The sequence below is a fragment of the Colletotrichum phormii genome (genome assembly GCF_030913505.1).
Source record: "Colletotrichum phormii strain CBS 102054 chromosome Unknown BDP81scaffold_1, whole genome shotgun sequence".
Taxonomy (NCBI): Eukaryota; Fungi; Ascomycota; class Sordariomycetes; order Glomerellales; family Glomerellaceae; genus Colletotrichum; species Colletotrichum phormii.
This window is the reverse complement of record NW_026851443.1, coordinates 2,985,021-3,008,168: the sequence shown is the minus strand read 5'-3', so window position 1 is coordinate 3,008,168 and position 23,148 is coordinate 2,985,021. Positions and strand designations below refer to the sequence as shown.

General features: G+C 53.2%; 5 protein-coding genes across 5 annotated transcripts; 3 read left to right on the top strand and 2 right to left on the bottom strand.

Annotated features, from left to right (window-relative positions):
• Window positions 1-420: 420 nt before the first annotated feature.
• On the top strand, window positions 421-2,440 carry BDP81DRAFT_338123 (Nse4 C-terminal-domain-containing protein). Its single transcript, XM_060585983.1, has 3 exons — window positions 421-1,712; window positions 1,765-2,258; window positions 2,392-2,440. The coding sequence occupies exons 1-2, from the start codon at window positions 584-586 to the stop codon at window positions 1,956-1,958; spliced, it is 1,323 nt and encodes a 440-aa protein (XP_060452037.1). The 5' UTR covers window positions 421-583; the 3' UTR covers window positions 1,959-2,258; window positions 2,392-2,440.
• A 6,931-nt stretch (window positions 2,441-9,371) lies between these two features.
• Window positions 9,372-10,107, top strand: BDP81DRAFT_413943 (uncharacterized protein). Its single transcript, XM_060589319.1, has one exon. The coding sequence runs from the start codon at window positions 9,563-9,565 to the stop codon at window positions 9,905-9,907; it is 345 nt and encodes a 114-aa protein (XP_060452036.1). The 5' UTR covers window positions 9,372-9,562; the 3' UTR covers window positions 9,908-10,107.
• Window positions 10,108-12,449: 2,342 nt separating this feature from the next.
• On the top strand, window positions 12,450-13,830 carry BDP81DRAFT_413940 (beta-lactamase-like protein). Its single transcript, XM_060589318.1, has one exon. The coding sequence runs from the start codon at window positions 12,791-12,793 to the stop codon at window positions 13,628-13,630; it is 840 nt and encodes a 279-aa protein (XP_060452035.1). The 5' UTR covers window positions 12,450-12,790; the 3' UTR covers window positions 13,631-13,830.
• Window positions 13,831-14,189: 359 nt separating this feature from the next.
• On the bottom strand, window positions 14,190-14,912 carry BDP81DRAFT_444614 (BTB/POZ protein; the record flags this gene model as incomplete). The annotated part of the gene is made up of 2 exons (XM_060591858.1): window positions 14,190-14,708; window positions 14,763-14,912. The coding sequence occupies 2 exons, from the start codon at window positions 14,910-14,912 to the stop codon at window positions 14,190-14,192; spliced, it is 669 nt and encodes a 222-aa protein (XP_060452034.1).
• A 2,795-nt stretch (window positions 14,913-17,707) lies between these two features.
• Window positions 17,708-21,459, bottom strand: BDP81DRAFT_306420 (CNH domain-containing protein; the record flags this gene model as incomplete). Its single annotated transcript, XM_060583272.1, has 2 exons — window positions 17,708-17,797; window positions 17,848-21,459. 2 exons carry the CDS (start codon window positions 21,457-21,459, stop codon window positions 17,708-17,710), a joined length of 3,702 nt encoding a protein of 1,233 aa, XP_060452033.1.
• Window positions 21,460-23,148: the final 1,689 nt, after the last annotated feature.

Sequence of the window (23,148 nt, the reverse complement as noted above, 5' to 3'; positions counted from 1 at the left end):
GAGCTCATTCGAGGAGGTTATGAGTCCATTATGCAATGAAGCTGGCAAGTTGCAGAATGTCGTTCAGCGAATGCGACAGACAGCGGTTGCATGTGTTTGAGTAGCGCAGGTTGAGGTCACTGACTGCCCCAGACTGCATAGCCACCGGTAGGCGGCAGCTGACTGTGGGAAGCTCCAGTGGAGCGCATTAGTACACCCCAGCATGGGCGGGCAAGCTGTGGACCTCTATCGTCTGCCCGCCCCGCTTCAGCCACATGTCAGTGTGCTTATCTCTTATCGATAGTCGCACTCAGCCACATTCACCCCACGCATTCACAGGTACCTACGATAACGATTGTTGGACCTTGCTGAGCGCGTTGAGTGGAAGGGTCGCCTGGGAAGTGCCTGTCGCGTCTTCCATGCTCAGTCGCAATTTCACGCGCGATATCCTGCACAACCACCCGAAATCGTCATCGAACCCCGGGCAGAAGGCGTGCTCTTTTGTTCTACGCCAGGTTCGACCTCATAACACGTCAAAATCCCCGACGACCATAATATCGAGCACACAGCAACTTGCCACCTACCAGCCCCATCGACATCGAGAATGCCGGCGAGAGTAGGAGGCTCGTCCTCCCCCGAGTCGAGCGAAGATGATGCGCCCCGTCCTGCGCGCGGCCATCTCGCCGCGAGAGACAAAGGCAAAGGTCGCGATGTCTCCATTGGCAAGCGGAAACGTACAGACACAGAAAATGGCGGTCATGCTTCCCGTCGCCGAGCTACGCGCTCCATTGAGAGAGAAGAGGAATACGATTCAGATATCTACGACCCAGACCAACCGATGGAGGAGCGTCGAGAGATCCAACGAAAGCTACGAGATCTTCAGAAGGGCATCACCGAAAATATGGAGGAGTACATGCTGCCAGGCTCAACGGGTCTAAAGGATACCTTGATGATGGCTCAGCGGGTCGCGAAAGGCGTGAAACAAACGACGGAAGCGACCATCGACTCTCGCCTGCTTGTCAGTGCTGTCGATATGTCGTACCGCAAAACCGTAAGGTTGATGCAGGGAAGCTCCACTGAGGGTGTCGATGTGGATGAGTTCGTCTCCAAGTGCTGCACCTACATGCGGCAAGCCGGTGGAATCGCAGACGACGAGGCGCCAGAGCTATCGGGTACACAAAGACGGAGACGCCGCACGAACGGCAACTCCCGCGATGACGAGGATGAAGGAAACGATGAGGCGTTCAACTGGAGCCATCTCGGACGCTTCGCATCATTACCAAATGTTCGTCGGCCAGCCCTGCCCGGTTTTCTTCTTGGTCCCTTGTCCGTGGAGAAGAAAGTCCGCAAGATATCGAAGCGCACCGCCCCTTTCAGACCCAACAACCTTGAAGAGACAAGACCTGAGGTGTTGAATGTTGAGGACCTTGCCAAGAAGGAGAATGATCTGACCGCTATCTGCGGTAAGATTCTGAAGCAGCTGGACAAGGTGCAAAGCAGCATTCAGACCGAACTCTCCGAAATATTCGAAACCACCGAAATGGACGACGCCGAGCAGATTCAACTTATGCAGAAATATGGTCTACGGGATACAGGCGGTGTTGACCTCCTTCGCTTTGTTGTCAACCCCAGGTCCTTCGGCCAAACGGTCGAAAACATGTTCTACGTCAGTTTCCTCATTCGTGATGGAAAGGTTGGCATCGAGTTTGACAGCGACGAGTATCCCTCTCTCAGTAAGCCGGCCCTCATCTAACAGGTCACTTGAACTGTACTGACTGATTTTAGATCCCATCAGCAATGGAGACGCGAATGAGGACGGTATGGCCAAGCGTGAGGCGGCGAAGCAGCAAGCAATCTTTTCCATGGATATGCAGACATGGCAAGATATCATTGACACATTTGAGATCGAAGAGCCGATGATTACCCATCGGAAAGAAGCAACAGCGCAAGGTCCCGGAGCTAGGGGATGGTACAGCTAGAAGAGGACAACACGGCGTATTCGGAGTTTCGGCATTGCATTTCAGTTCCATCGTTCATTGGTGCTGAACGATATATAGAATACCAGGTCAAGATGTTGCAATGGAGTTTTGTGGGAGGCATTACAGAACGGAGGATTGGAGGAATATTCCCATGGACGCCAATATTGGGGAGTTGTTTGACCTACCTAGCAATGAATGAATGGGGCAACTGACGCCGTCTGCAGCATCATCACTCTCTGGACCGTCCCTGCCTTACCGAAACTTCAGAATGCGCTTGCTAACAATGTGCCATGTCATAAGGTAAGGTACGAAGAGACCAACGAGGCGAGGGCGCGAGGTAGGGGAAATTGTCCACAAAGAAGGCCCAAAACTCCGAGGGATGCGCACGTCCGCAAGTCTTTGCCCAATATTAGAGTACTCATTGTTGTTCCAGGCTCCCTTATGCGTCAATGATCCTTTGAATTGTTATTTCCAGATTCGGTGTTGGAAGCTTTGTTGAAAGTTGAATGGGAGTTGCACTGACGCCAGCGCAGTCTGGTATGCAAACGGAGGCATTGTCATCTCCCTCGACTTGGGAGAATCTACCCCTGGGAAAACGTCGAATTCTTTCAACAAGCCGATGGTATTACCCTCAGTATCTTTACTACGTTGGAGCTTCTCGTGACCAAATCAGTATTCGACATCCTGGAAATAAGCTATGGCATAAGTACGGTGTGTCCACGCAGATCAAAGACGTTTGAGCAGCTTTTGTTATTTTCATTCCTCCTGTTATCTTTCTCTATTCTGTTTTCCTTGCTATCAGACACCACAAATTATACGAGAGAAACTGTAAGTACACCTTGCTAAGAGACTGACACATTTGGCATCGAGCGAGATGGCTGGGGAGAAGGGTGAGGAGGTTCCAGAGAGAGAGGTTTCCCGAGGCCGAAAAAGCTCTCGCGAGGGTCCTCCAGCCACAACAACATCTGAGAAAGATGAATTGCATGTGCGGACTTCGTCGGACCAGGGCTCCGAACCGCCTCCAGCAAATGAGGAGCAACGGCGAAGTGAAAGCAGAGCGTCTATGTCATCAGCGCCTCACGATGACTCGCCAACAACAGTCAATTCCTCCATATTGTCCTGGGCTGTTATGGCCGGGAAGGGTGCCACTGGGGCAAAGTTGGATATGCGGAGCGTGGCGATCCCTTCGCAGGGTGATCTCACAACACCAGCCACGCCTGTATCAGCCATACAGGACCTACCCTCCAGTCGTCCTGCTTCACCAGCAGGGCTTCCAGTCAGTCGAGGTAAAGACGAAGCAGTGCCATCAGGTCCAGCCCCCAGGGGCTCAAACGTCTCCCAGCGCGGTGGTTCAGTTTCCAGGGGAAGAGGTCGCAATTCCAACTCTCGCAATAGCACTACGCCCATTCAACAAAAAAGGCAGACAAGCCGACCCAATAGTCCGGCTCCAACCATGCCTGAGTCGACTCCGCTAGTCCAACAAGAAGGCCAGGAGAAGCAACCGAGCGCCCCAGCTCTAGATACAGAGCCCATTGAGTCGACTGAGTCAAAGAGGCTCGAGGAGACGAGGAAGTTCTTGAGAAGCCTCGCGGAATCACACAACATTCTCCACTTAGTCAACGAGGAGCCGGCACCCACAACATGCGAGGAGCTCTTCAAGAACTTTGCCTCAAAGATCTCCGAAGAATGCAGTACGAGTCATAAGAAGCTTCAGGCCGAGACTTCAAAATTCGAGGCCTCGTCTCAAGCACACGCGCAACTTGAGGGCGAGAAGACTGCACTGCAAGAGATCGTCGCGAAGCAAGCAGACAAACTGGGCGAATTCGGCTTACTTGAGAAAAAGGCACAAGAACTTGGTGACCAGGTCAAAAGCTGTATGACCGAGCGAGACAGATTCAAGTCGGACCTACAAGCAAGTCAAGAGAAGCTCAAGATGACTGAGAACGAGCTTAACGAAAAGGAGATTACCCTCCAGCAAGTCACAGCCAAGCACAATGAGGTTCAGATGCGCATCCAGCAGATGGCTCCTCCCGTGAACGAGGAAGAACTGAAAAACACCATTTCCGAGCTCCGAGATAAGCTCATTGACGAAATCACAGCCAAGGCGGCAGCGGAGCGCAAACTTGAGGAGGAGAGGAACGGATCGCAGGCCAAAGAGACGCGGTATAGAGATGACATTTCTTACATGGAAAAGCAGTTGGTGGACCACCAAAAGCAAGTCAAGGAAGCGCAAGCTATGGCCAGGAACTTGCAAAAGCAATTGGTGGAGCAGACCAGGAAAGCCGCGCAAGCCCAAATCGAGGCGGAAAACATGGCTTTCAACGTCGATCACAAGATCGTTCCCCTTGCCGAATTCCGTAAGCTCGTCGACAATGCGAGAGGCGAGATATCAGACTTGGAAAAGCGTCTCGTTCAAGCAGAGACTGATCGCGACGTTGCTCTAAATCAAGACGTTCCCATGGACGATGTGCGGGACATGGTCATGGGAGAGCTCGTCGGTTTCTACGGCCTCGCTATGGAGGATGCCGTGAGCAACCTCTACAGCAACTGGCGGGAAGAGGAAGCTAGATTATCGGACTTGGTGTGCGACGGCAACGACGGCTTCCACAAATACCCTCACGCCGTTGTGCTTTCCGACGAAAAGCCTTCGCAGTCGCTGTCTGATGATTTGTTCTCGCCCCCCAAGCGAAGTTCTGGGGCGGTGGCGTTGAAATCCGACGCATCGCAGACCGAGAGCGAGCCTGAGGGGGGACTTAACCTTGCGAATGAGCTCGAAGGTTGCAACAGCCAGTCCTCCATGGTAAGATGAATCGATACTCTCGAGACTGGAGAACAACACTAATTGCATCCACAGGAACCGGAAGAGAACCAGAGCAGCCCTAATCGAACACAACAGACACTCGAGGATGAACTCGCCAGGCTTGATAGAGTGTCTTCGGCAGTGAGTTCAAGCCCCTACATTCTTGAGATAATACTAACCAGTGTGCAGGGCTCCCAGGGGAGCAAGATCGGCCAAGGGGACGTCTCACTTGAGCTTCGCAATACTCGGAAAGCATTGGATGAGTGTCAACATCTTCGCAAGGAAGCTGACAAGGAGATCAAAGAACTCAGAGACGATGCCAAGAAACTTGTTGATGAGATTGCGGAGCTAAAAGCAAGTGCTCGCGTGCTGGAGCAGAGCATCAAGGAGGGCGAAACCATTGCCGGCCGAATGAGGGAAGATGCCAACGGAATTTCGGCCATCCAGGCGCGCGACGAAGACGAAGCCGAGACCAGTCGCAAATATGCCGACAATAAGATCAAGGACCTAGAAGCTACGCTCAAGCAACGGACTAAGGAGCTCAAGAAATTCAAGCAGAGGGACAATTTCATGTCGCAGGTCTCTGAGCAGCTCAAGGGGCAATTGAGCGCAGTCCACCACAAACTCGGCAAAGTTGAGGCAAAAGCTGCGTTTGCCTGCGCGCGAGAGAAGCTGGCACGAGAAAAGTTGGCACAAGAGGTGGCCACAGCGGACGAATCGAGCATCACGTCGAGCTTGCCGGACGATCCGGGTGAACACCTTCAGCTTGTGGCCGACTTGATCGACCGCGTGGACAAGGCGGAGAGCGACCAGGCGGCGAGCCGCAAAGATCTTCAAGAGATCCAAGATATGGTGTCAGGCCTCGATGAGGATATCAAGCATCTCCGGGACGAAAGGGACAGTCTGGCTCTTGAGAGAAACCAGCTACTAAAAGAAAAGGTGAAACTGGCGCAACAGAAAGATGCGTTAAAGGAGGATCTCAAGGCGTACGTGGATTCTACGGACGAAGTTGCAGAACAAAACGTCAGACTCCTGGACCAATTCCAACAGATCGAGCAGCAAATGCGGAAGAAGATTGAAGAGATCAAAAACAAGGACGAAGAAATCCAAAAGAAGGATGGGGAGATACGAGAAAAGGACTTCTTACTCAAGGAAAAGAAGAAGGTATTGAAAGCAAAGCAGGAGGCTCTCGACGACTGCCACGAGCACGGCGAGCGCCTCAAGAAGCAGGTCGCCGACTTGAAGAACCCGCCAACTGGCCCGTCCGAGGACCCACGGATTGCCACGCTCAAGGCGGAGATAGCCAGACTTGAAGAGAGCGTGTTCGATTTCCGTAACAAATGGAGCTTTGCTGAAGAAAAATTCAAAAGTGAGCAAAAGAGGCGCGTTATCTTGGAGGAAAAGGGTGTCGAACACCTCAGAAACGAGATCAAGGGCAAGCTTGTTACTGAAGACAAAGAGTTGCGAGAAGATTGGATGACGGAGCACAACAAAATTGCTGAGAGGCTAGAGAAAGAAATCCAGGCCTTGGAGAGAAGAGCCGAAGTAGGCAAAGCTGAGCTGGAGAGAATCCAAACTACTCATCAGGAGGAAGTGGACGGCCTCGAGTTCAAGATTCGCGACCTGGAGAGCCGCAAGTCGGCTGCTTGCGAGGGTGCTGGTCCGACGGAACCCACAGCTGAACACCAGAAAACACTAGATGAGCTCAAGCTCAGAATTCAAGAGCTGAAGCTCAGAATTCAAGAGCTGGAGAGTCGAAACCCAGCCGCTGACGAGAATGCTGATCTGGCCAAGATCAAAGATGAACATCAGAAGACGGTGGATTCCCTCAAGCTTGAGATTCGGAATCATGAAAAGGGAGACCATCTGAAGATGCTCACTATGATGGATATGGAACAGAAACGCCTAACAGAGGTGGCTGGACTCGAAAAACAAATCCAGTCTCTGACAGCCGAGAACGACGAACTCACACGGGTCTTGTCGGGCACGACGTTGCCAAGAGGGAACATGACTTCTCATCAGGGCACGCAGACTCGCGACACATCGCCGGTCGAAGACTTGACGCGAATTCCTGATTACCAACTGCCTAGCGATGAGACTTTGGGGACGACATCAGGCAATCAACACGCCCCTCCTGAGTTCAGAGCCATGCACCAGCAGTTCCAAAACACGTTTAGAAGTCTGATACAAATGCATTCAACCACTGCTAACAAGCTTGATTCTTTCCTCAAGAGCTTGTGCGACACACTGGAGAAAATGGACCTACCAGAAGATCCCAACGAGTACCAGGTTGACCGCATGGTAGACCTGCGTAACGCCCTCCACGAAGCTCGCACTAAAATGCAAGAACTGGCCTTGCAAAAGAAGCATCATGCTGAAGTGACCTTCGAGCACTACCCGGAGGGACTATACGCACTCACGAAGAAGATTGATGAGTACAAGAAAAGACTCGTGAGGATCGAGACCATGGCGGCCAAGGAGGCAGCCGACGAAGATGGCGTCGGAAACGGTGCCGGCGGGAGTGGTGGTGGGAATCAACCTGATCAGTCCGGGGGCAGTGACTGGGAGACTGCTAGCAGTGGCGAAACTCCTTCTGGCGGCGACGATGATAGTGATTTTGATGAAGACGGACCGGACCCCATTAACGACCCAAAGAAACTCCGCAAATCCATCCACGCGTTGGAGAGCAAGAAGAACATAGCCGAGTCGACTCTGCGGGAAGAAGGGCAACTTTTGCGCGTAACTATCGATCACTTCGGAGGGATTTTCAACCAGATATATCAAGATATAGGCAACCCGCGCGAACCAGCCCGACAAATTCAACGAGAAATAGAGGCCGTGGCACAGGCCGTCAGAGACCTAGATGACTCGGAGGCCACCGTGGCCGGGCCAAGCTCAGCCGCCGGCGCCCAGCCCAATGTCGCCGACCCTCCGCTGCCCCCGGATTCTACATTCAACCGTCTGCCAGAGGGCCTGGACAAGTGGAGAGGGAAGAAGAAGGCTTACAGGTTCCCCGACGACGGCGATCCAGGAAGTTCAGGTGACAGCTCCGTCGATGGGGACATCGATCGGTACAGTTCACCCAAGCGGACTGCTTGGGAGGCACGCGTACATGCCATCCGGGAGATTTTGACGCAAACATATGCGGAACAACGGGCTTGCATTTTCGCTCGTAATGCCATCATGGAGGCAACGCGGAATCTGCAAGTCGCCGATGACCCCATCCGTCAGCAGCCAGGGCCAACGTCCTCTAGACTTTCCGCACATCCGCTCCCCAGCGCACCCGCGAATCAAGTAGACCCAGGATCTCCTCAGGCAGGACCGTCGTCGACTACCGCGCAGCCAGCCATCCCGGATAGCCCAAGCGACGAGTCCCGGCGGGCATTCCAGAGCCACAACGCCTTTGACGACCTCACAACCGAACTTTCCTCGCAGTCTTCCAGCGATTTCGTCGCCCTTCACGCCACGGACCGGATCCTGCCCTCCTACCTCCCACGAAGCATTTGGGACCCCCTGAACGAGTGGTCCATGAGCTGTGAGAATGTTTATAGCAACCTTGAGCGACTCGACTACGTGATTGAGAGCCTCATCCACGACGGCGTCAATTCCCAAAACTACGAGTGGCTACGCAGCAGAGCTCGACAGCTCAAGATCCTCCTCGAAAAGGCCAATGCGACAGTCGCTAACCTCCAGGCAAGGGAGCCTGACGAGTTCGTGGGCATGTCGGACAGCGAGCTCGTCGAAGAGGCTCGGCGGCTCAAGAAAGAGAACGAAGTGTGGGAAAAGAAGCTCAAGGATTACAAGAAGATAGCCGTGGGTATACAGGGCGAGACCAGAACGAGATATTTCCGTGCAAACAGCCGCGCCATGACCTTGCAGACGATCAAGGAAAAGCTGGAACAGAAAATCAGCGCCATGGAAGACGACAGGCAAGAGGCCATCGACGATGGTGTAGACAAGCAGATCCGTGAGACGGTGTACTATTACGGAGAGCAAAAGAAGGAAATAGAAAAGAAGACGCGCAGGATTTCGGAGCTGGAGGGCAAGCTTGCCGAGGAGCAGTCGTCGAAGAGTGCCTTATTCGATGAGACCATCGAGGCCATCAAAGATCTTCAAGGAGAGATCCGCCAGCTGCGGAAGGACAACGAAAAGTTGGAGGACAGAGGCAAGACGTTCACAACCGATATGGAACGGGCACTAGACATCACCACGGACGGATCGTCGGGAACTGACGCACAAAAGCTAGTTCGGATGAGGGAGCGCATCTCTCACGCTCTACACCTAGATCTTTCCGCAATCGACAACTACGAGGTCCAAGAATTCCCGGAACAGGGGGAGACGGAGCGAGAGGAGGGCTTGATTGACATCATCAATGAGCAGGTGAGGCAGTGGGCGAAGCTGTATGATCAACACAAACATCGAATCACCCAGCAAAAGCAAGACTACGATGACCGACTGGCTAAACGAGACATTTCCATCAAGCTTCAGCAGTCCAAGATGAGAGATATTATGTCTTCGCAAAGGCGGCGACTCGGTCTCTGCGAATTGGAGTTGCAGGCCGAAAGGATGCAGCTCAAACATGCTAGGGCGAGGATGGCACTGATGGAGAAGCAGCAGCAGCAGCAGCAGCAGCTTCGTGACCATGTAGATATGATGATCGATCAAGATGAAAAGAACTTGAAAGCTGCTGGAGAGGGAACGTCAGAAGAGAAGCCTGGGCAGGACGTGAAGGATAAGGGGAAGCAGCGCGCAGGCGTACCTGGTGGTGGTCCTGGTGGTCCTGGTGGTGATCCCGACGACGACGATGATGACGACGATGACCCCGGTGAGGGTTCCAGCGGCGACTCTGGCGGCAGACCGGTCAGCGGTCCTCGTGGACCAGGTAAGGAACAGACAGGAAACGGCAAGAATTGTAGCTGCCCCTGTCTCGGTGGCTGCGATTCATCAAACAGGTCGGCAGCTTCACAGGAGACGACTCCGGCTGCTAGACAACATGTCAACGACCTCGTCAAGGTGTACGATCAGTACAAAAGATGCTGTGGCCGTAAGCCCAACGGCGAGACGGACGGAAGCAACACGGCCACCGGACCCGAGTCCGGAACGGAGACAATGGTCCCCGAAGACGACGGCCTTCTCCTGGTGCGACTAGCCGGCATCATGGAAATGGACAGCGCCACGAGAGAACGAATCGCGCACCCGCGCCCAAGCTACCTCTTCCGCCTCCTCCTCGCCTTCTGGAGTTGCATACGCATCCACTACGTCTCATGGCGGCAGGCATTACACTTTGCGTTCGACGGCCTCGTTTGCTTACTCGTCTACCCGCTGCCCGGCAGCAGCTGGAAGCCGAGCAGGCCAGCGTTTCCGGAGCCCAAGCCCGCGGCGCTGGTCATCAAAGACGCGGTCGTCTTGTACTGGTTCTACTGCTTGTACCAGGCGCTCACGGCGACGTGGGCCGTGCAGAGGATCTACGATATGGCCAACGGGGTCACGAGGGCGTACTTTATCGAGAGGGCTTTGCACCCGGAGCGGTCGAGGTGGTGGGGTATCGACGGGATCGATATGAGGCTTGCTGGGTTCTCTGCTACTAAGCCTGCTGTGCCTTTCACTACTGGCGAAGGGGCGGCGGTATGAGAAGAGGAACTTTGAGGTTAGAGAATGTGCCCGTGGAAGGCGCGGGAGGCGGAAGACGGGAGACGGGAGGACGTCCGGCGTTTCTTGGCGGGGGATCTGTCAGTAGACGGAGATTTTGGCAATGGGCAAAGTGTGTGTATGGTAGAAGCCTTTCGCCTGATGATGGATAAACGATAAACGGCATTGCGTATGCATGTCCGGGAAGTCTGCAGGGAGCAATTGTTCGGATCGTCGGTTTAGGGTTCCACGGAGTTCAACGGCGTTTGTAGCTCGTTAGTTTGCTTATTGCTTACCTCATGAACGAGAGTGTTGGTTGTTTCTACGGATGGGTACTGTTTTGGGAAATAGCATGCAGAGATTTTGAGAAACATAGCATCATTTGCCAGTTGACGATCCGTGAGTCCCCTCTTGACAAGGGCCTTGACAGGAAACGAAAACGACAGGCTTGCGTACGTGACTGACTAACTGACCTACGACTGCCTGACCTCCGCTCAGCCCTCCGATGCATGATTTGGAATTCGGGGAACCGGGCCCTTGTCGTGTCATTCATGTCCAGTTTCCAGTTCCGTCCCGGGACCCTGGGCCACGCCCACCATGAAAAGAGAGAGAAGAAAAGATGGAAAGAAGCCGCATGACGGAAACTATATGTACCCACAACTACCTAAATGCAGTAGAGGGATCTCTCTTTTGTATATGGCGCAACGGTACAATTCCGAATTCTGTCACCGCACTTACGGGGCGGAAAAGGGACTAGCGCACCGGGAGCCCCACTATCCAGAAGATTCCCACTTTCGGTCTAGTCCGGCGTCTGTGCCTCGGCCCCCGTACCTTTCTGTTTTGCAACCTCTGCCCTGAACGGAACGACTCGAATCCCCGGTTCCCATAAAAATAAAAGGGAATCGGAGGAAACGTTTCGCGGAACCGCAAGCGCGCTGCTTGCTGGGGACGTTTTGGATTACCAAGACAAGCAAGTTGAAGGAAGAGAGGATCCCGTCACCCGGGCCCGGCACTTGCACCAACTCATCGAAACCCATTCGTTCGGGGCCTTGAGCGGCGTCTACGATCCGCCGTCTCCGATTCTACCTCGGCCGCGAGATACCAAACAGAGTAATATCGAGCTCTTTTGGAATTGGAGCTTGGGATTAGCAAAGGCACTAATATGCTATTGCAGATGCTGCTGGCGCTGGCTTAGTAACAGCGCGGTAGTGTAAGGCGCAATGGAAGATGTCACTCTGATGCAGTTCCCACACAACCTGGCCAGTGATGTCATGACTTGGGGGTGCCACGCCCAGCGCCTGTCAGTGGGCTGGGAAAGGAAACAACGTTCTGACTGACAGCATGCTGCAGGAGCACCCGCTGCGGCTGGTCCGGAGATACAACTGACCACCACCAACACATTGAATACCAATTTGACATATTCGCACTCGCATGTCAATCCAAATGATTGTTTGGAGACTTTTTGCAACAGCCAGAGGCCGATCATCTGTCAACATCAATCATTACACATCGAGGATCTTACAGTAAGACATCGCCAGAAAGTGGAACAAAGATAGCAGACAAAGAGCAAAGCTCGCCGCAACAAGAATAGAGAAGAAGAGTTCTGGTTTGGTCTGGTCCTACCAAAGGTCCCATAGGCAGCTGAGAAGAAAAAGCTCGGCCGACCCGAACAAGGCACTCAATCTCATTTCCCACGCGCCGGTCACCCCATCGGATTCCATGAAACGTCGTCTCCCCGACTCAGCACCATTTCCCGACCACACCCGGACGATCTCTCTCTGCGCGGAACTCATCCCAATCACCTATCAAACCATTCCCAAGACCTCTGAAAAATTGGCAAAGCCCATTTGCTGACGGCATCCCCCACCACTCCCGCGCCCTCCCACCTCCCAATTCTAGAACGACGTCCCTCGGACTTGGACCCTTACCTCAAGGTACTTTGAATTTGAAATGGTACGTGCTTTTTCTTAGCTCGTGAACTTGCCTCATCCCAGCAGCACGCCGCCCCATTACCTCATAAATAGTCGCCCGCCCTCCTCACTCTGATCACACAAGTCATAAAGAGCTCCAAGACCTGCCGTTTCGCACTTCGTCACGCACGTTCGCATTTCTAATACCATCCCTCATATAATAGAGACTACTGAGATACCCGGCTATTACAGCCCACGCCCGCAACCTCAACCCCTCGCGCATTCATCGCAGAGCGTTCACGGCAACTCATAACCCGCAAGCTCAGTCCCAAGCACAGGAATCAGCAGCAGGAACCTCATCTCAAACCAACAATAGCAACACCAACTCGCAGTCACCAACCCAGGGCCAACACACCCTCGACTCGCCAGAACAACAACTCAAAGACAACCACCACAACACCAACCCTCTGAAATCCGCCAAGGACAAACTCACAATGTCCTCAAAACTCATCCCCCAAAACCCGGCCGACGTGATGGTCATCCGCGACCTCACCCCAAACATCACAACCTTCTCCGTCCCCTTCTCCCGCTTCGGCACCCTCAAAATCGGCGGCCGCGCCACCTTGGTCCGCCTCACATCCGGCGCCCTCGCCGTCTTCAGCCCCGTCGCCCTCACCGACGCAGTCAAGGCCAAGATCGCCGAAAAGGGCGGGAACCTCGCCTACATCATCGCGCCCGACATGGAGCACCACATCTTCATCTCCGAGTACAAGGCCGCCTACCCGCAAGCCAAGATCATCGGCCCCGACGGCCTGCCGCAGAAGCGCGCTAAGCAGACGGGCGATCCCAAGATCAACACGGCAGACGAGTTCTTTGTCGTTTTCAAGGATGGCGCTGAGAAGAGGAGCGTCACTATTACCCCCGAGTTTGATGCCGATTTCGAGTATGAGTACGTCGATGCGCACGCCAACAAGGAGCTCGTCTTTTACTTCAAGCCTGAGCGCGTGCTCATCCAGGCTGATTTGCTCTTCAACCTGCCTCCGAGGGAGCAGTACTCCAAGGCGCCCGAGGGCGAGCGCGACACTTCCTCCGGGTTCGGCAACAAGCTTTTCGGCGGCCTGCAGACTACCGAGGGCGACGTCAAGTGGGTGAAGCGCTTCCAGTGGTACGTGATGAGCAGCAAGGACAGACCGAGCTTCAACGAGAGCATCCAGAGGATTGACGCGTGGGACTTTGACACGCTTATTCCTTGCCACGGAGATACCATCCAGGGCGATGGAAAGGAGAGGTTTAGGAAGGTGTTTGAGTGGCACCTGGCTGGTACCAAGAAATAGAGGAGTAGTCTGGTTTTTGTGTCACAATGGAGATGGTCGGTGATGATTTGATGGTTTGCATGACGGCGCTTGTGTTTACTTTAGCTCGATACCACGTTAGAATACAATAACACTTATATCACAAGCCAAACCCGCAAAGCAAGGTGCAAATAACTTTATCCTCGCGGAAGGCACTGTGGAAAACACCAGTTACTCTGGCCGATGAAAATGGACCAGATTCGTCTTCTCATTGAATGCTCGTGTAACCCATCTGTCTCTATCTTTCGAGCCCTAACGACGAGAGGTGGATTGGTGATAAGCGACCCCCTCGCGACGAACAATGCGAATCTCACGCTTTTCATCCCCCTTCATCCCCCTTTCCTCAGACCTCTCACCATCAGTGGCTGACAATAAGAGCCGCTCCCCAGACCATTTAGCAATGCTCCTGGTTCTGAGTGTGTTGCGTGGTGAATGTAGGTATGCAAACGGAGTGGCTTTGCGATCTGATTCGACTCTAACGGTCGACGGGAGGCGAGCCTCGATCTCTGGCCTCTGGCTCCGGCTTGTTCTTGACCGGATTTCAGGACGTCTTCGTGAGATGATCTTTGATCGCAGTGTCTCTTGCAAGCACACTTCTTGTCGATAAAACGGCCTTGTCATGCTTGTTACTGGATATGATGCATCGAGCAGACCACCAAACCATCATGTTTGCCAGGTAATGATGTCTGCCGAATGCCCTCGCCACACGTGTGGCAGAGTCAGGGCGCTTCGTATCAAGGTACACAACCCAAGCGGCCTCGCTAAAGATGTATCCCATAGCAGATCTTGCACAAGCCTGGTGCGCGAAGACCAAATCGATGAGATCAATGGCCTGGGGCTTGCTCTGGTAAGACGAAAGCGCGTCCATCATTCGCTTCTCAATAGTAAGCATGACTGTCAAAGCCTCCAACCGATCGGCAAGGATCCAGAGTCGGACATGTAGCTCCAAATCGGCCTTTGGGGCATTCCATTCGGTGGTGCCTTTGTAGAAGTAGTCGAGGAGGTGACGCATAAGCTCTGGTTCAATGTCTTGGAAAAAAGCCACGCCATCCATATTCTCCTATCTGGCGTGTCAGTTCTAGTTACATGATTCAAACCATCCGGAGAGTACAACCTTAAAGCCGCTGTTAAAAAGAGTTTCAAAGTACTTGGAGTGACTGGCGAGCATTGTCTTGTGAACGTGGATCTCCTTGCCCTGGCAGATGAGTCTGAAATCCGACAACCTGCCGGTTTCAATCATCCATCGATGATTCTCCTCAGCCATCGTGCAAGCCTTTCCGGTTGGGTTGACTGAGTGAGGTGGACGGTTTGTGGCAAGTAGGTATGAGGTATTGGCGTGGTGAGAATGAGATTAAGATGTGGAAGCATTTTGTGGCAAGAGTAAATGGTGAAGTGTGAGAAGGGTGTGGTCAGTTTCGAAGCGAGGAAGGAAAGCCCTGGGGGCTGAGGCCGCCTGGGCTATCGATGAGAAGGCAAGTGCGTCGGTGAAAGTGTGCAGGAAAGGAACGTGGGAGAATAGAGGCCAGGTCCTTCCTACCTATCTAATAAGACGTCGTAGGCAGGCATTTTCCTGACGATTCAAGTTACCCTACATCTGCGTTTGTTGTGCTGAAAAGCCAAAGAAAGATTCTTGTCAAGATTTAGATGCGACTTGGCCGTTATATAAGGTAGCAAGCAGGTAAGTTCGTTGACTTATATGATCACTTATATCTCATGGGTTGACTGGCCTGACTTTGCAGATTGACAGCGCCAGTCCTGAACAGAGTCTTTGAAACTTTGCTGGCAGTCGTGTTTTTTTTCGGCAGATACATATGAAACAGAAGTGAGGATAGCATACATATATTGATCATATTGAGAATATCTTTTTGGTTGTCTATCTAACGCTCCAGAAGCTTGGTTCAGCACCCAATGCTCTGGCAAATGTATGCTCTGAGGTTTCGTCACTTCAGAAAATACAATGGTCTTTCAGACGAACTGAGTAACAGGCGGGTGTGATTTCGTGTAGTGACACTTAGATGAGGCTTTTTGGAACTGCAATATAGGATCCAAGCCGGTACAAAAACATGAGCATCGCAGTCAAGCGAGTATAGTTCTCGCAGAGGACAACATATAACTGGGCACGATGAAACTCGTCACTATTACTACCAGAGTGACTACATTCTTATGTATAATGACTGATAAGTTACTGAAAATAATAGGCCCTTGGACCCAGCCTACTTGAATTTGTACAAAGCCTTCTTCCTCGAATGTCACGACTGAGTGTGAGCTGCCTCCTCTCATTATGAGATAGCCTACAGGCGCCGGACCATCAAGAAAGCGACCGCCTAGGGGCGAGCCGACAAAGACCACCAAGCTCCAGGGACAGGCTCCGACGACCTCATCCTCGAAAATAACCTCTTTACGAGATAACTAGATAGCTTCCAGTCTAACCCACGCGCCCGTGAGGACGTGCCTCGATCAACTGAGGTTGCTCGGTCGAGGTCTCACACCGCACCTCCTCGCTCCCTTGAACTCAAGCGGCCGAGAGCATTCATGGGACTGAAGCCTGCCTCGACATTTCCACAAAAAAACAAAAAACACTGATGGTGATTCGCACTGGAAGTTCCCGCAGGAGGCGAGCTGCTGGAGGTAGAAGAACCTACCCAAGATACAAATACGAAGTGTTTGCCGCCTTTTGTTCGTCTTCAGGAGGCGCATCTTCCACAGGTACCACACCACCGGATACACCACCGGATTCTGTCCACGGCGGTTGAGTTCCTCGCATTGACTCCGATTTGGAACTCGCTTTCTTGTCCAACCGGCTAGAGAGACGCATACAGACAAGACAGCACAAACAGGCATCACGACCGTAGCCGCCCTTCCACATTCCGACGTTATTCCACTACCAATACACGAATAATAACCAGGTCCGACAAGTGGGGGAACACAAATGGTAGACAGGGTGAAGCCTAGATCCCGTCTGATTGGGTGTTTATTAAATGCCGTGCAACTGTCTGCAAAGGAACTGAAGAAGCCCCTGGGTTCCCTCTGCTCCGAGCGCCGCAATGACCAACTGCCACTGGACGCGGTGTGGTTCATCTTTACAGCATACAGCAAGTGATTCCCACCCCTTTATATAATAGCGCCGATGACATGCAGGGCATCCTTGGCTGCGGCACTGGGCATCATAGCAGGCCTTCCGCCATATCTTACTATCACTTGATTGTGATGAAGACTTGGGACCGCACATCTCGGCTCATACGTCCTCTCAAGTCCCCCCCTCGAGTAGCTTCATATCACATCCCTCCCGCTTGATGCTCGATTTCCAAAGGTAGACGGGACAGCATAACTCTCCCTTCTCAAACATCGTTCGACACATGGACACATCGTCACTTATCACACCAGCAGAGGGACCAATACAATGCCAGTAAACGTCCATATCTTATTCTCCAACATGCTCATGCAATTACAAAGAGTTGAACATAATCCAACCGCCCGCGCACTACTGTATGCAACGTCAGACCCAAAGCTCAAACGACAATGCGTAAGATAATTCCCTCACGCCATGCCCCCATTCCTACCTTCATCGTCGTCGCCTCACGTTCCTCACGGTTCACGCGATACACAAGCATCTTTGCATGGGAACAACTTCTTTCGAATTGTTCCAGCCAGCCGCTCGCCTTTCTCTCTAGATTCTCGCCCTCAATCCTCTCTCTCTCTTCCCAATCCCATCCTGTCTCCTTGCCAATCCCTCCCACATCCAAGCCTTGGCATGCGGACGGGCTGAGTTCCCAGTCGAACAATAATCCTCATCCAAGTAAAAAGAACAATGCAAAAAGAACCACGTATCGATGGCGAAGCAGGATTGCTGTCACCCCTTCTACATGAAGCATCATCGCCGACACCGCCGGCCCCGGAGTATGACGTACGTCAGGTAGACCGCAACCCCCTTCATGACCAAAAGGCTGCCACGGATGCGGCTGGAAAAGAATTTGTTGAGTAAAATCACTCTGGTATCGATCTTTAAAACATGTTTTCCCTCGGAAGACTGATGAGAAGCAGCTGGGTCGTGGAGTGAAATCAAGGGATTTCGGATCTCCTGTTGCTCTTCCAGAAATCGATGGCTTCGACAACGTCCTCTCCCTTCTCGTCTTCATAGGCGAAGATGATCTATAATTTGTTAGTGGGGCGCGTAATACGGGACGGATAGAAAGCATTACCTCATGCGTGCTGCTGTGCAGCATCCGAATGTTCTTGTGTGGCACAATATGCACAGCACCATTCTCAATGTTCCTGAGCTCAATGAAGTTCTGCTCGAACGCAAGGATCCACGGGTAGCTAAGAGCAAAGCTTCCTGGTGTGCCCTCCCAGTCGATCCGCCATTCAGGTCTTGCGCGCCATCCATTACGATTGACGAAGAACGAGAATTCGGAGTAGTTGAGGAGAAACTCGCCGTTGAGACGCTCAATATGAATTGGCTTGACATTCTCCTTCCTTGCAACGAAGTCAAGACTCGTGTCTGCCTGGTCGAGCAATGATTGTGTCTCAAGAGTCTCAAGCGACACCACCTCAAATCCACGGGCACATGCCACACACAACTTCGACTTGAGGAAGTGTACGGACGATGATTCAGTGGGAATGTAGAACTCCTTGAACGGCTTGAGCTCGTCTTGTCCAGCAAACATCTTGCCGAAGCCCTTTTGCTTCTTACCCTTCGACATGGCATCGTTGGGTTCGTACACCTTTATTGTAGTCGAGAGAGCTGAGGACTTAACGCAGCACACAAGATGCCTGCCGAGGCAGATACCTGTCTTGAAGAAGTTGCAGTGACTCTGGATTTTCTTGGGTCGCTTGGAAAGAGCAGGTTCGTTCGGATCCAATGCTCCAAGAGGGTATGAATAGAGTGCCTTGTTGGATAGCACCAGAAGGAGGCCATATTCCTCAAGAACGTCGAGCTGGGTGACGCTCGTCGTCTCGATGACGCGCTTGGGCATCGCGTCTCTGCTCTTGCGATCAGAGAGGTAAATGCCATTGTCCGTGCCGTACAGCAACTTGCGGCCACCATCGTACGGCGTAACGCAGTTGACTTGGTTTGTACCCACAAAGAAGCCTGTGGAGATAACGCTTGTGTTGAAGAAGTCGGCGCGGGCTCTCAAACGTTGCTGGGCGCTGTCAATGAACTCGAGCCACTTTTTACGTGCAGCCTGGTTAGACGCGTAAAGCGTCAGTTCGTACCCGGCTTTGCCCAAGTGCCTAAACGTGATCGGCCAGCCCTCGCTCTTCTTGTTGTCATTGGTGTTGGCTCGAAGCGCGGGAAGCAAGCTCGACGAAGATCGCTTCATGGCACCAGAACCTGGAATAACCTCTTCCATCTCGCGGATAGCGAGCAATTCCAAGGGAATCGGCCGCCTGTATGCCTTGATCTCTTCGCCTTTGCCGGCCTGCTTGATTCTCACCAGAAGTACCGCGTGGTCGAACAAGAAAGCAGTGATCTCAGACGCGTCTTGCGGTGTCTTCTTCAACTGACTCTTAAACACCAACTCTCTGCCTTCCTCCGTCAGTCGTAGATCCACCCTCTCGTTGGGCCGGAAGCGTAGTTGCTCATGGAGTCGCCTCAGGTTGAATCTGTTCTCGGCCTTTCCTGACTCGGCATTGACTCTCGTCAAGAGGTCGCGGATCAACTTGAGGACCTTGGGGATGTCTTCCTTGTCGGAACTACCGTCCTCTGTATACTTGAGCACGTTTTCTAGCAAAAGTGGGTAACGAGCCAGACGGGTTGTCGGCTTGGTGAGGTAACCGTTGAGTTCCAGCTTGCGCGACTCTTTCCGTCGTTCAATTTCGTCAACAAACTTCGCAAAGTAGGGATTGGCTGATCGTTCGTTCTCAAATTCGAATTTGGCCTCCAATTGCTTGGAACCATACCAAATAAATGGCTCGAACTGAGGCACACACTCCATGAAAATGTCGCCAATAGCGCCAACAACCGGATTCTTCTGTTGCCGCTCTGTCAACATCTTGGCGAATTTTGCGCTCACAGCATGCAGACTCGGATGGTCCACAATATTGCTGAAAATTGCCTTGACAACCTTCTCCCTCTTGTTGGCAGGAATCGGAGAAGCCTTGGAGCGCAGAGGCATAATCCAAAAGTCGCGCAGATATTCCAAGTCCTTGACGAAATCTCTCTCTGTATAGCAGATTTCTGAAATGACTTCCTGCCTCTTCTTCTCTCGGTCGCCTATGCTGTCGGCCACTTCCTTCGGAACGGAGTTGATCCAAAGTTTCTGCTCATCGGTCTGGTCGACATCGTCTTCGTTCGAGACGTTCTCAGACTCCTTCTTCAGGCCAGGCTGAATCTTCAAGTTCAGCCGAGATACCTGCTCCAGTCTACGAGGGCATGCAATGGAGTAGCAGAGCTGATCTCTTGTACAAGTCGGCGAGTAGCACTCGGAAAGTAGCACAAAGACACCGTCGACGGCAGGTCTCTCTTCCGTCTCTTCCACGAGAGTTTCCCGGAATTGGTACATTTCTGACGTGGAGTCTCGCAAGCGGTGTTCGTAGGTGACGTCGTGGAAGAACTTCTGGGCATCAAGAGCTCGTCCCAACAGCAGCGCCAGATTCCTGTCTGTCGTCCTAATAATATACGATAAGACATCCACAGCTTCGGCACCACTGAAGGCGTTCTTATACGTGAGCTCGTTCTTCGTTCGGTCGCCCGTAATGATCTTCTGCCGGAAGCAGTCGGCCACTCGCGATAGCAGTGCGGGATATACCAGGGGGGGTCGGATTTTGCCAGTTGGAGGTCGTTCACCGTCGATAGACTTGCTCATAGAAGGTCTATGCGCCAGGGTCGCCTCGCTCTCCGAAGGCGTTATCGTTGGTGCCACCGTAGACGCCATCGACATCGTCCTCTGATTGTTCGGATCACCGGCCGTCGAAGAAGCCATGCTCATCGTTCTCGTCTGGGAACCTGGCGCTGGTGTATAGCCTCCTCCGAAACTTCCATTGGTAGCCGGCAATTCTACGGGCGCCCTTCTGTTTGGAATGACCCGACCGCTCATAGTCTGGTGGGAATTCTGATACTGGTGCATATCGCGGTCCTGCGGATGATAGCCAGTCATTGACATGGCTCGATCGTCTTGGCGTTCTGGAACGACCCTTCCTTGTGCTGTTGTGCGAGACGAGCTCGGATTGTACGGAGCCTGGCGGAAAGCATTGGCCGGGGCCTGGTGACTCGGCTGCTGTGAGCCGTATCCATTTGAAGAAGGCTGGTACATGTTCGGTCTCGGGGCGGATGCAAGAGACTGTGAGCGGTACGCATCGTTATTCATAGCTGGCGCCGCGCCTCCTGCTCCTTGGTAAAATCGCTGTGCTGCCGTTCTTGGCGGACCGTACTGCCCTTGGGATGGCGGCGGCCCCCTCCCATCACGCTGGGGGATAGGCCCGGCAGGTCCTCCGTATGGGCGGCGAGCCTGTTGTTGCTGCATGTATTGTGCTTGCGGGTTGGGCACTTGGTAGCCGCCGGACGCTGAGCGTTGTTGAGCCGGGTACCCATTCGGCTGCATGGGAGCACCTCTCGGAGAGCCCGGGTCGCGGTCCATGTACTGGCCTGGAGGCACCCTCGGGGGCGGCTGTCGCTGCATAGACGACATGGAGGATGACATTGTCTGTGTCCTTCCTCCTTGCTGTTGTGGCATCATCTGGGGAGGCATCGAAGAAGAGGTCATTGTCTGGGAACGTCCCGGCGGGGGATTGGCGCCGAAAATGTTAGAGTAGGCGGCTTCGCGCTGGTAGTTGGACGAGTGACCCCTCGGGTCGCCGCGGTAGTCGGACATGATGGGTTCGATGAAGGAAACTGGAAGTCGGCGACAAGGCCCTTATCAGCTTTTGGTCGTGGGTTGGTTTAAAGGGGAGAGATGGCGAGTGTGCCAAGGTGGAGAAAAATGTGGTACAAGAGAATGAGAGGTGTAGTACTAACAACGTAAGGCCTCAACGGCCGCCGACTATGGCGAGGAGACACAGGACCGCCCAAACAACTCGAAGGGCACAATTGGCGGAACTGAAGGCAGAGGTCGACGCGGCAGTCGTCGGTTTGGCGGAGAGGCGGTGGCCAGCGTGGGGGAGATTTTTTTGGTGGTTGCTATCCGTTTCCCCTTCGTTCTAGGTGTTCTGCGTCCCCTTTCTAGGATGGGCCGGGTGACGTTATGGGCCTATGATTTGACACAGGGCCCTGACCCGGGCGATTGTCGAAGGGGGGGTCAAGAAGAAAGGAAACAGGGAAGGCGACGAAAAAGAAACCGAGCCACGGCAAATCTGGCGACTTTTGTTTATCTCGAGACGATGCGAAAAGGAGCGTCGGGTTAAGGCAAGGCAGCGCAGTTGTGCGGGCAGGCGATAGCAATGCTGAGTAACTTGTTGCTGGCGGCTAGGAAATGTTGCGGGCAAAAAGTCGAAGGATGGTGGTGGCCGTGGTGGTTCGTGGTGGAGGAGGTGGTGGTGGTGGTGGTGGAAGAGGGTGCTGCTGGGTTACTGGTCGTCGTTGGTGCTAAGTCATCGGCATTGGGCTAGAACTGGGTCGGGGACTGGAGACTGGAGGTGCTTGGTTGGGACAGGCGTCGAAAGCTGGGGATAGATTGATAGGACGGTACCAAAACTGGCAGACAAGCCCAGAGTCTGGATACAAGACGGGATATCGCTGGGAGGGGACCAACCACCTCCTGTTGGTGTATCCGTAGGTATTCGTCGGTGGAGGGCGCCTTACCTTAGTCAGGGTCGGGACGAGTACTTTTTTGGATGCGCCGTTTTCTCCTGCGGGAGGTGCACATGTTAGGCAAGGTAAGGTACCTTTTCACTTCTTCATCTAAGTCCTACTGGCCTGTCTCGGCCTGCTTGCTTGCTTGCTTGCCTGTCTTTGGATATGCTACCTGACGGTGTACCTTATGCCTGTTGGACGGTGATACATCCTGCCTTCGGGTTTCTCTCTTTTCCTACCCTTTGCTTGGCCAGGAAAGTGCCACAAAAGGTCACGTTTACAAAGGGCAACAACTGCTGTGCGATCGACTTGCGCCCATCTCGTTCCATTCGCTGTTGATGCTGCTGCTACTACAACAAGTCGCGAATGTGCTAGGACGGTAGATCAATCAAATCAGTCAATGTCAAAAGAGACGGCCGACCGCCAAAAGGTGCAAGCTGGACGATCCACCGACACGCCAGGACAGGTAGACTTGGGACTTTGGGTGACTTGGCCCGATCCACCGTCTCCCTTCCGCCCGTGAATTAGACGCAGCGCCCTGCTTCTCTGCATCCAATATTAAAAGGCGTCGATTCGCCTGGCCTGGGCATTCCTCTAACGTGCGGTCTGGCGATGTCAAGATCTAAGAATAACAATGTCTGACCTGTGATAGCGTGCTCTTCATTATTCAAGAACCTTTGCTAGAAACAGGAGGGGGGGGGGGCTAAACTGGAAACCCGTCTTAACGCCGCGTGAGGTGGGCAGCGTGACTGCCGGAAGAAATGGAGCTCCC

Bases quoted from the DNA above. Each gene is read 5' to 3' on its own strand.
- BDP81DRAFT_413940 (XM_060589318.1), top strand. From the start codon at position 12,791: ATGTCCTCAAAACTCATCCCCCAAAACCCGGCCGACGTGATGGTCATC.
- BDP81DRAFT_413943 (XM_060589319.1), top strand. From the start codon at position 9,563: ATGATGACGACGATGACCCCGGTGAGGGTTCCAGCGGCGACTCTGGCG.
- BDP81DRAFT_338123 (XM_060585983.1), top strand. From the start codon at position 584: ATGCCGGCGAGAGTAGGAGGCTCGTCCTCCCCCGAGTCGAGCGAAGAT. The intron at 1,713-1,764 runs GTAAGCCGGCCC...GACTGATTTTAG, and splicing joins CGACGAGTATCCCTCTCTCA to ATCCCATCAGCAATGGAGAC.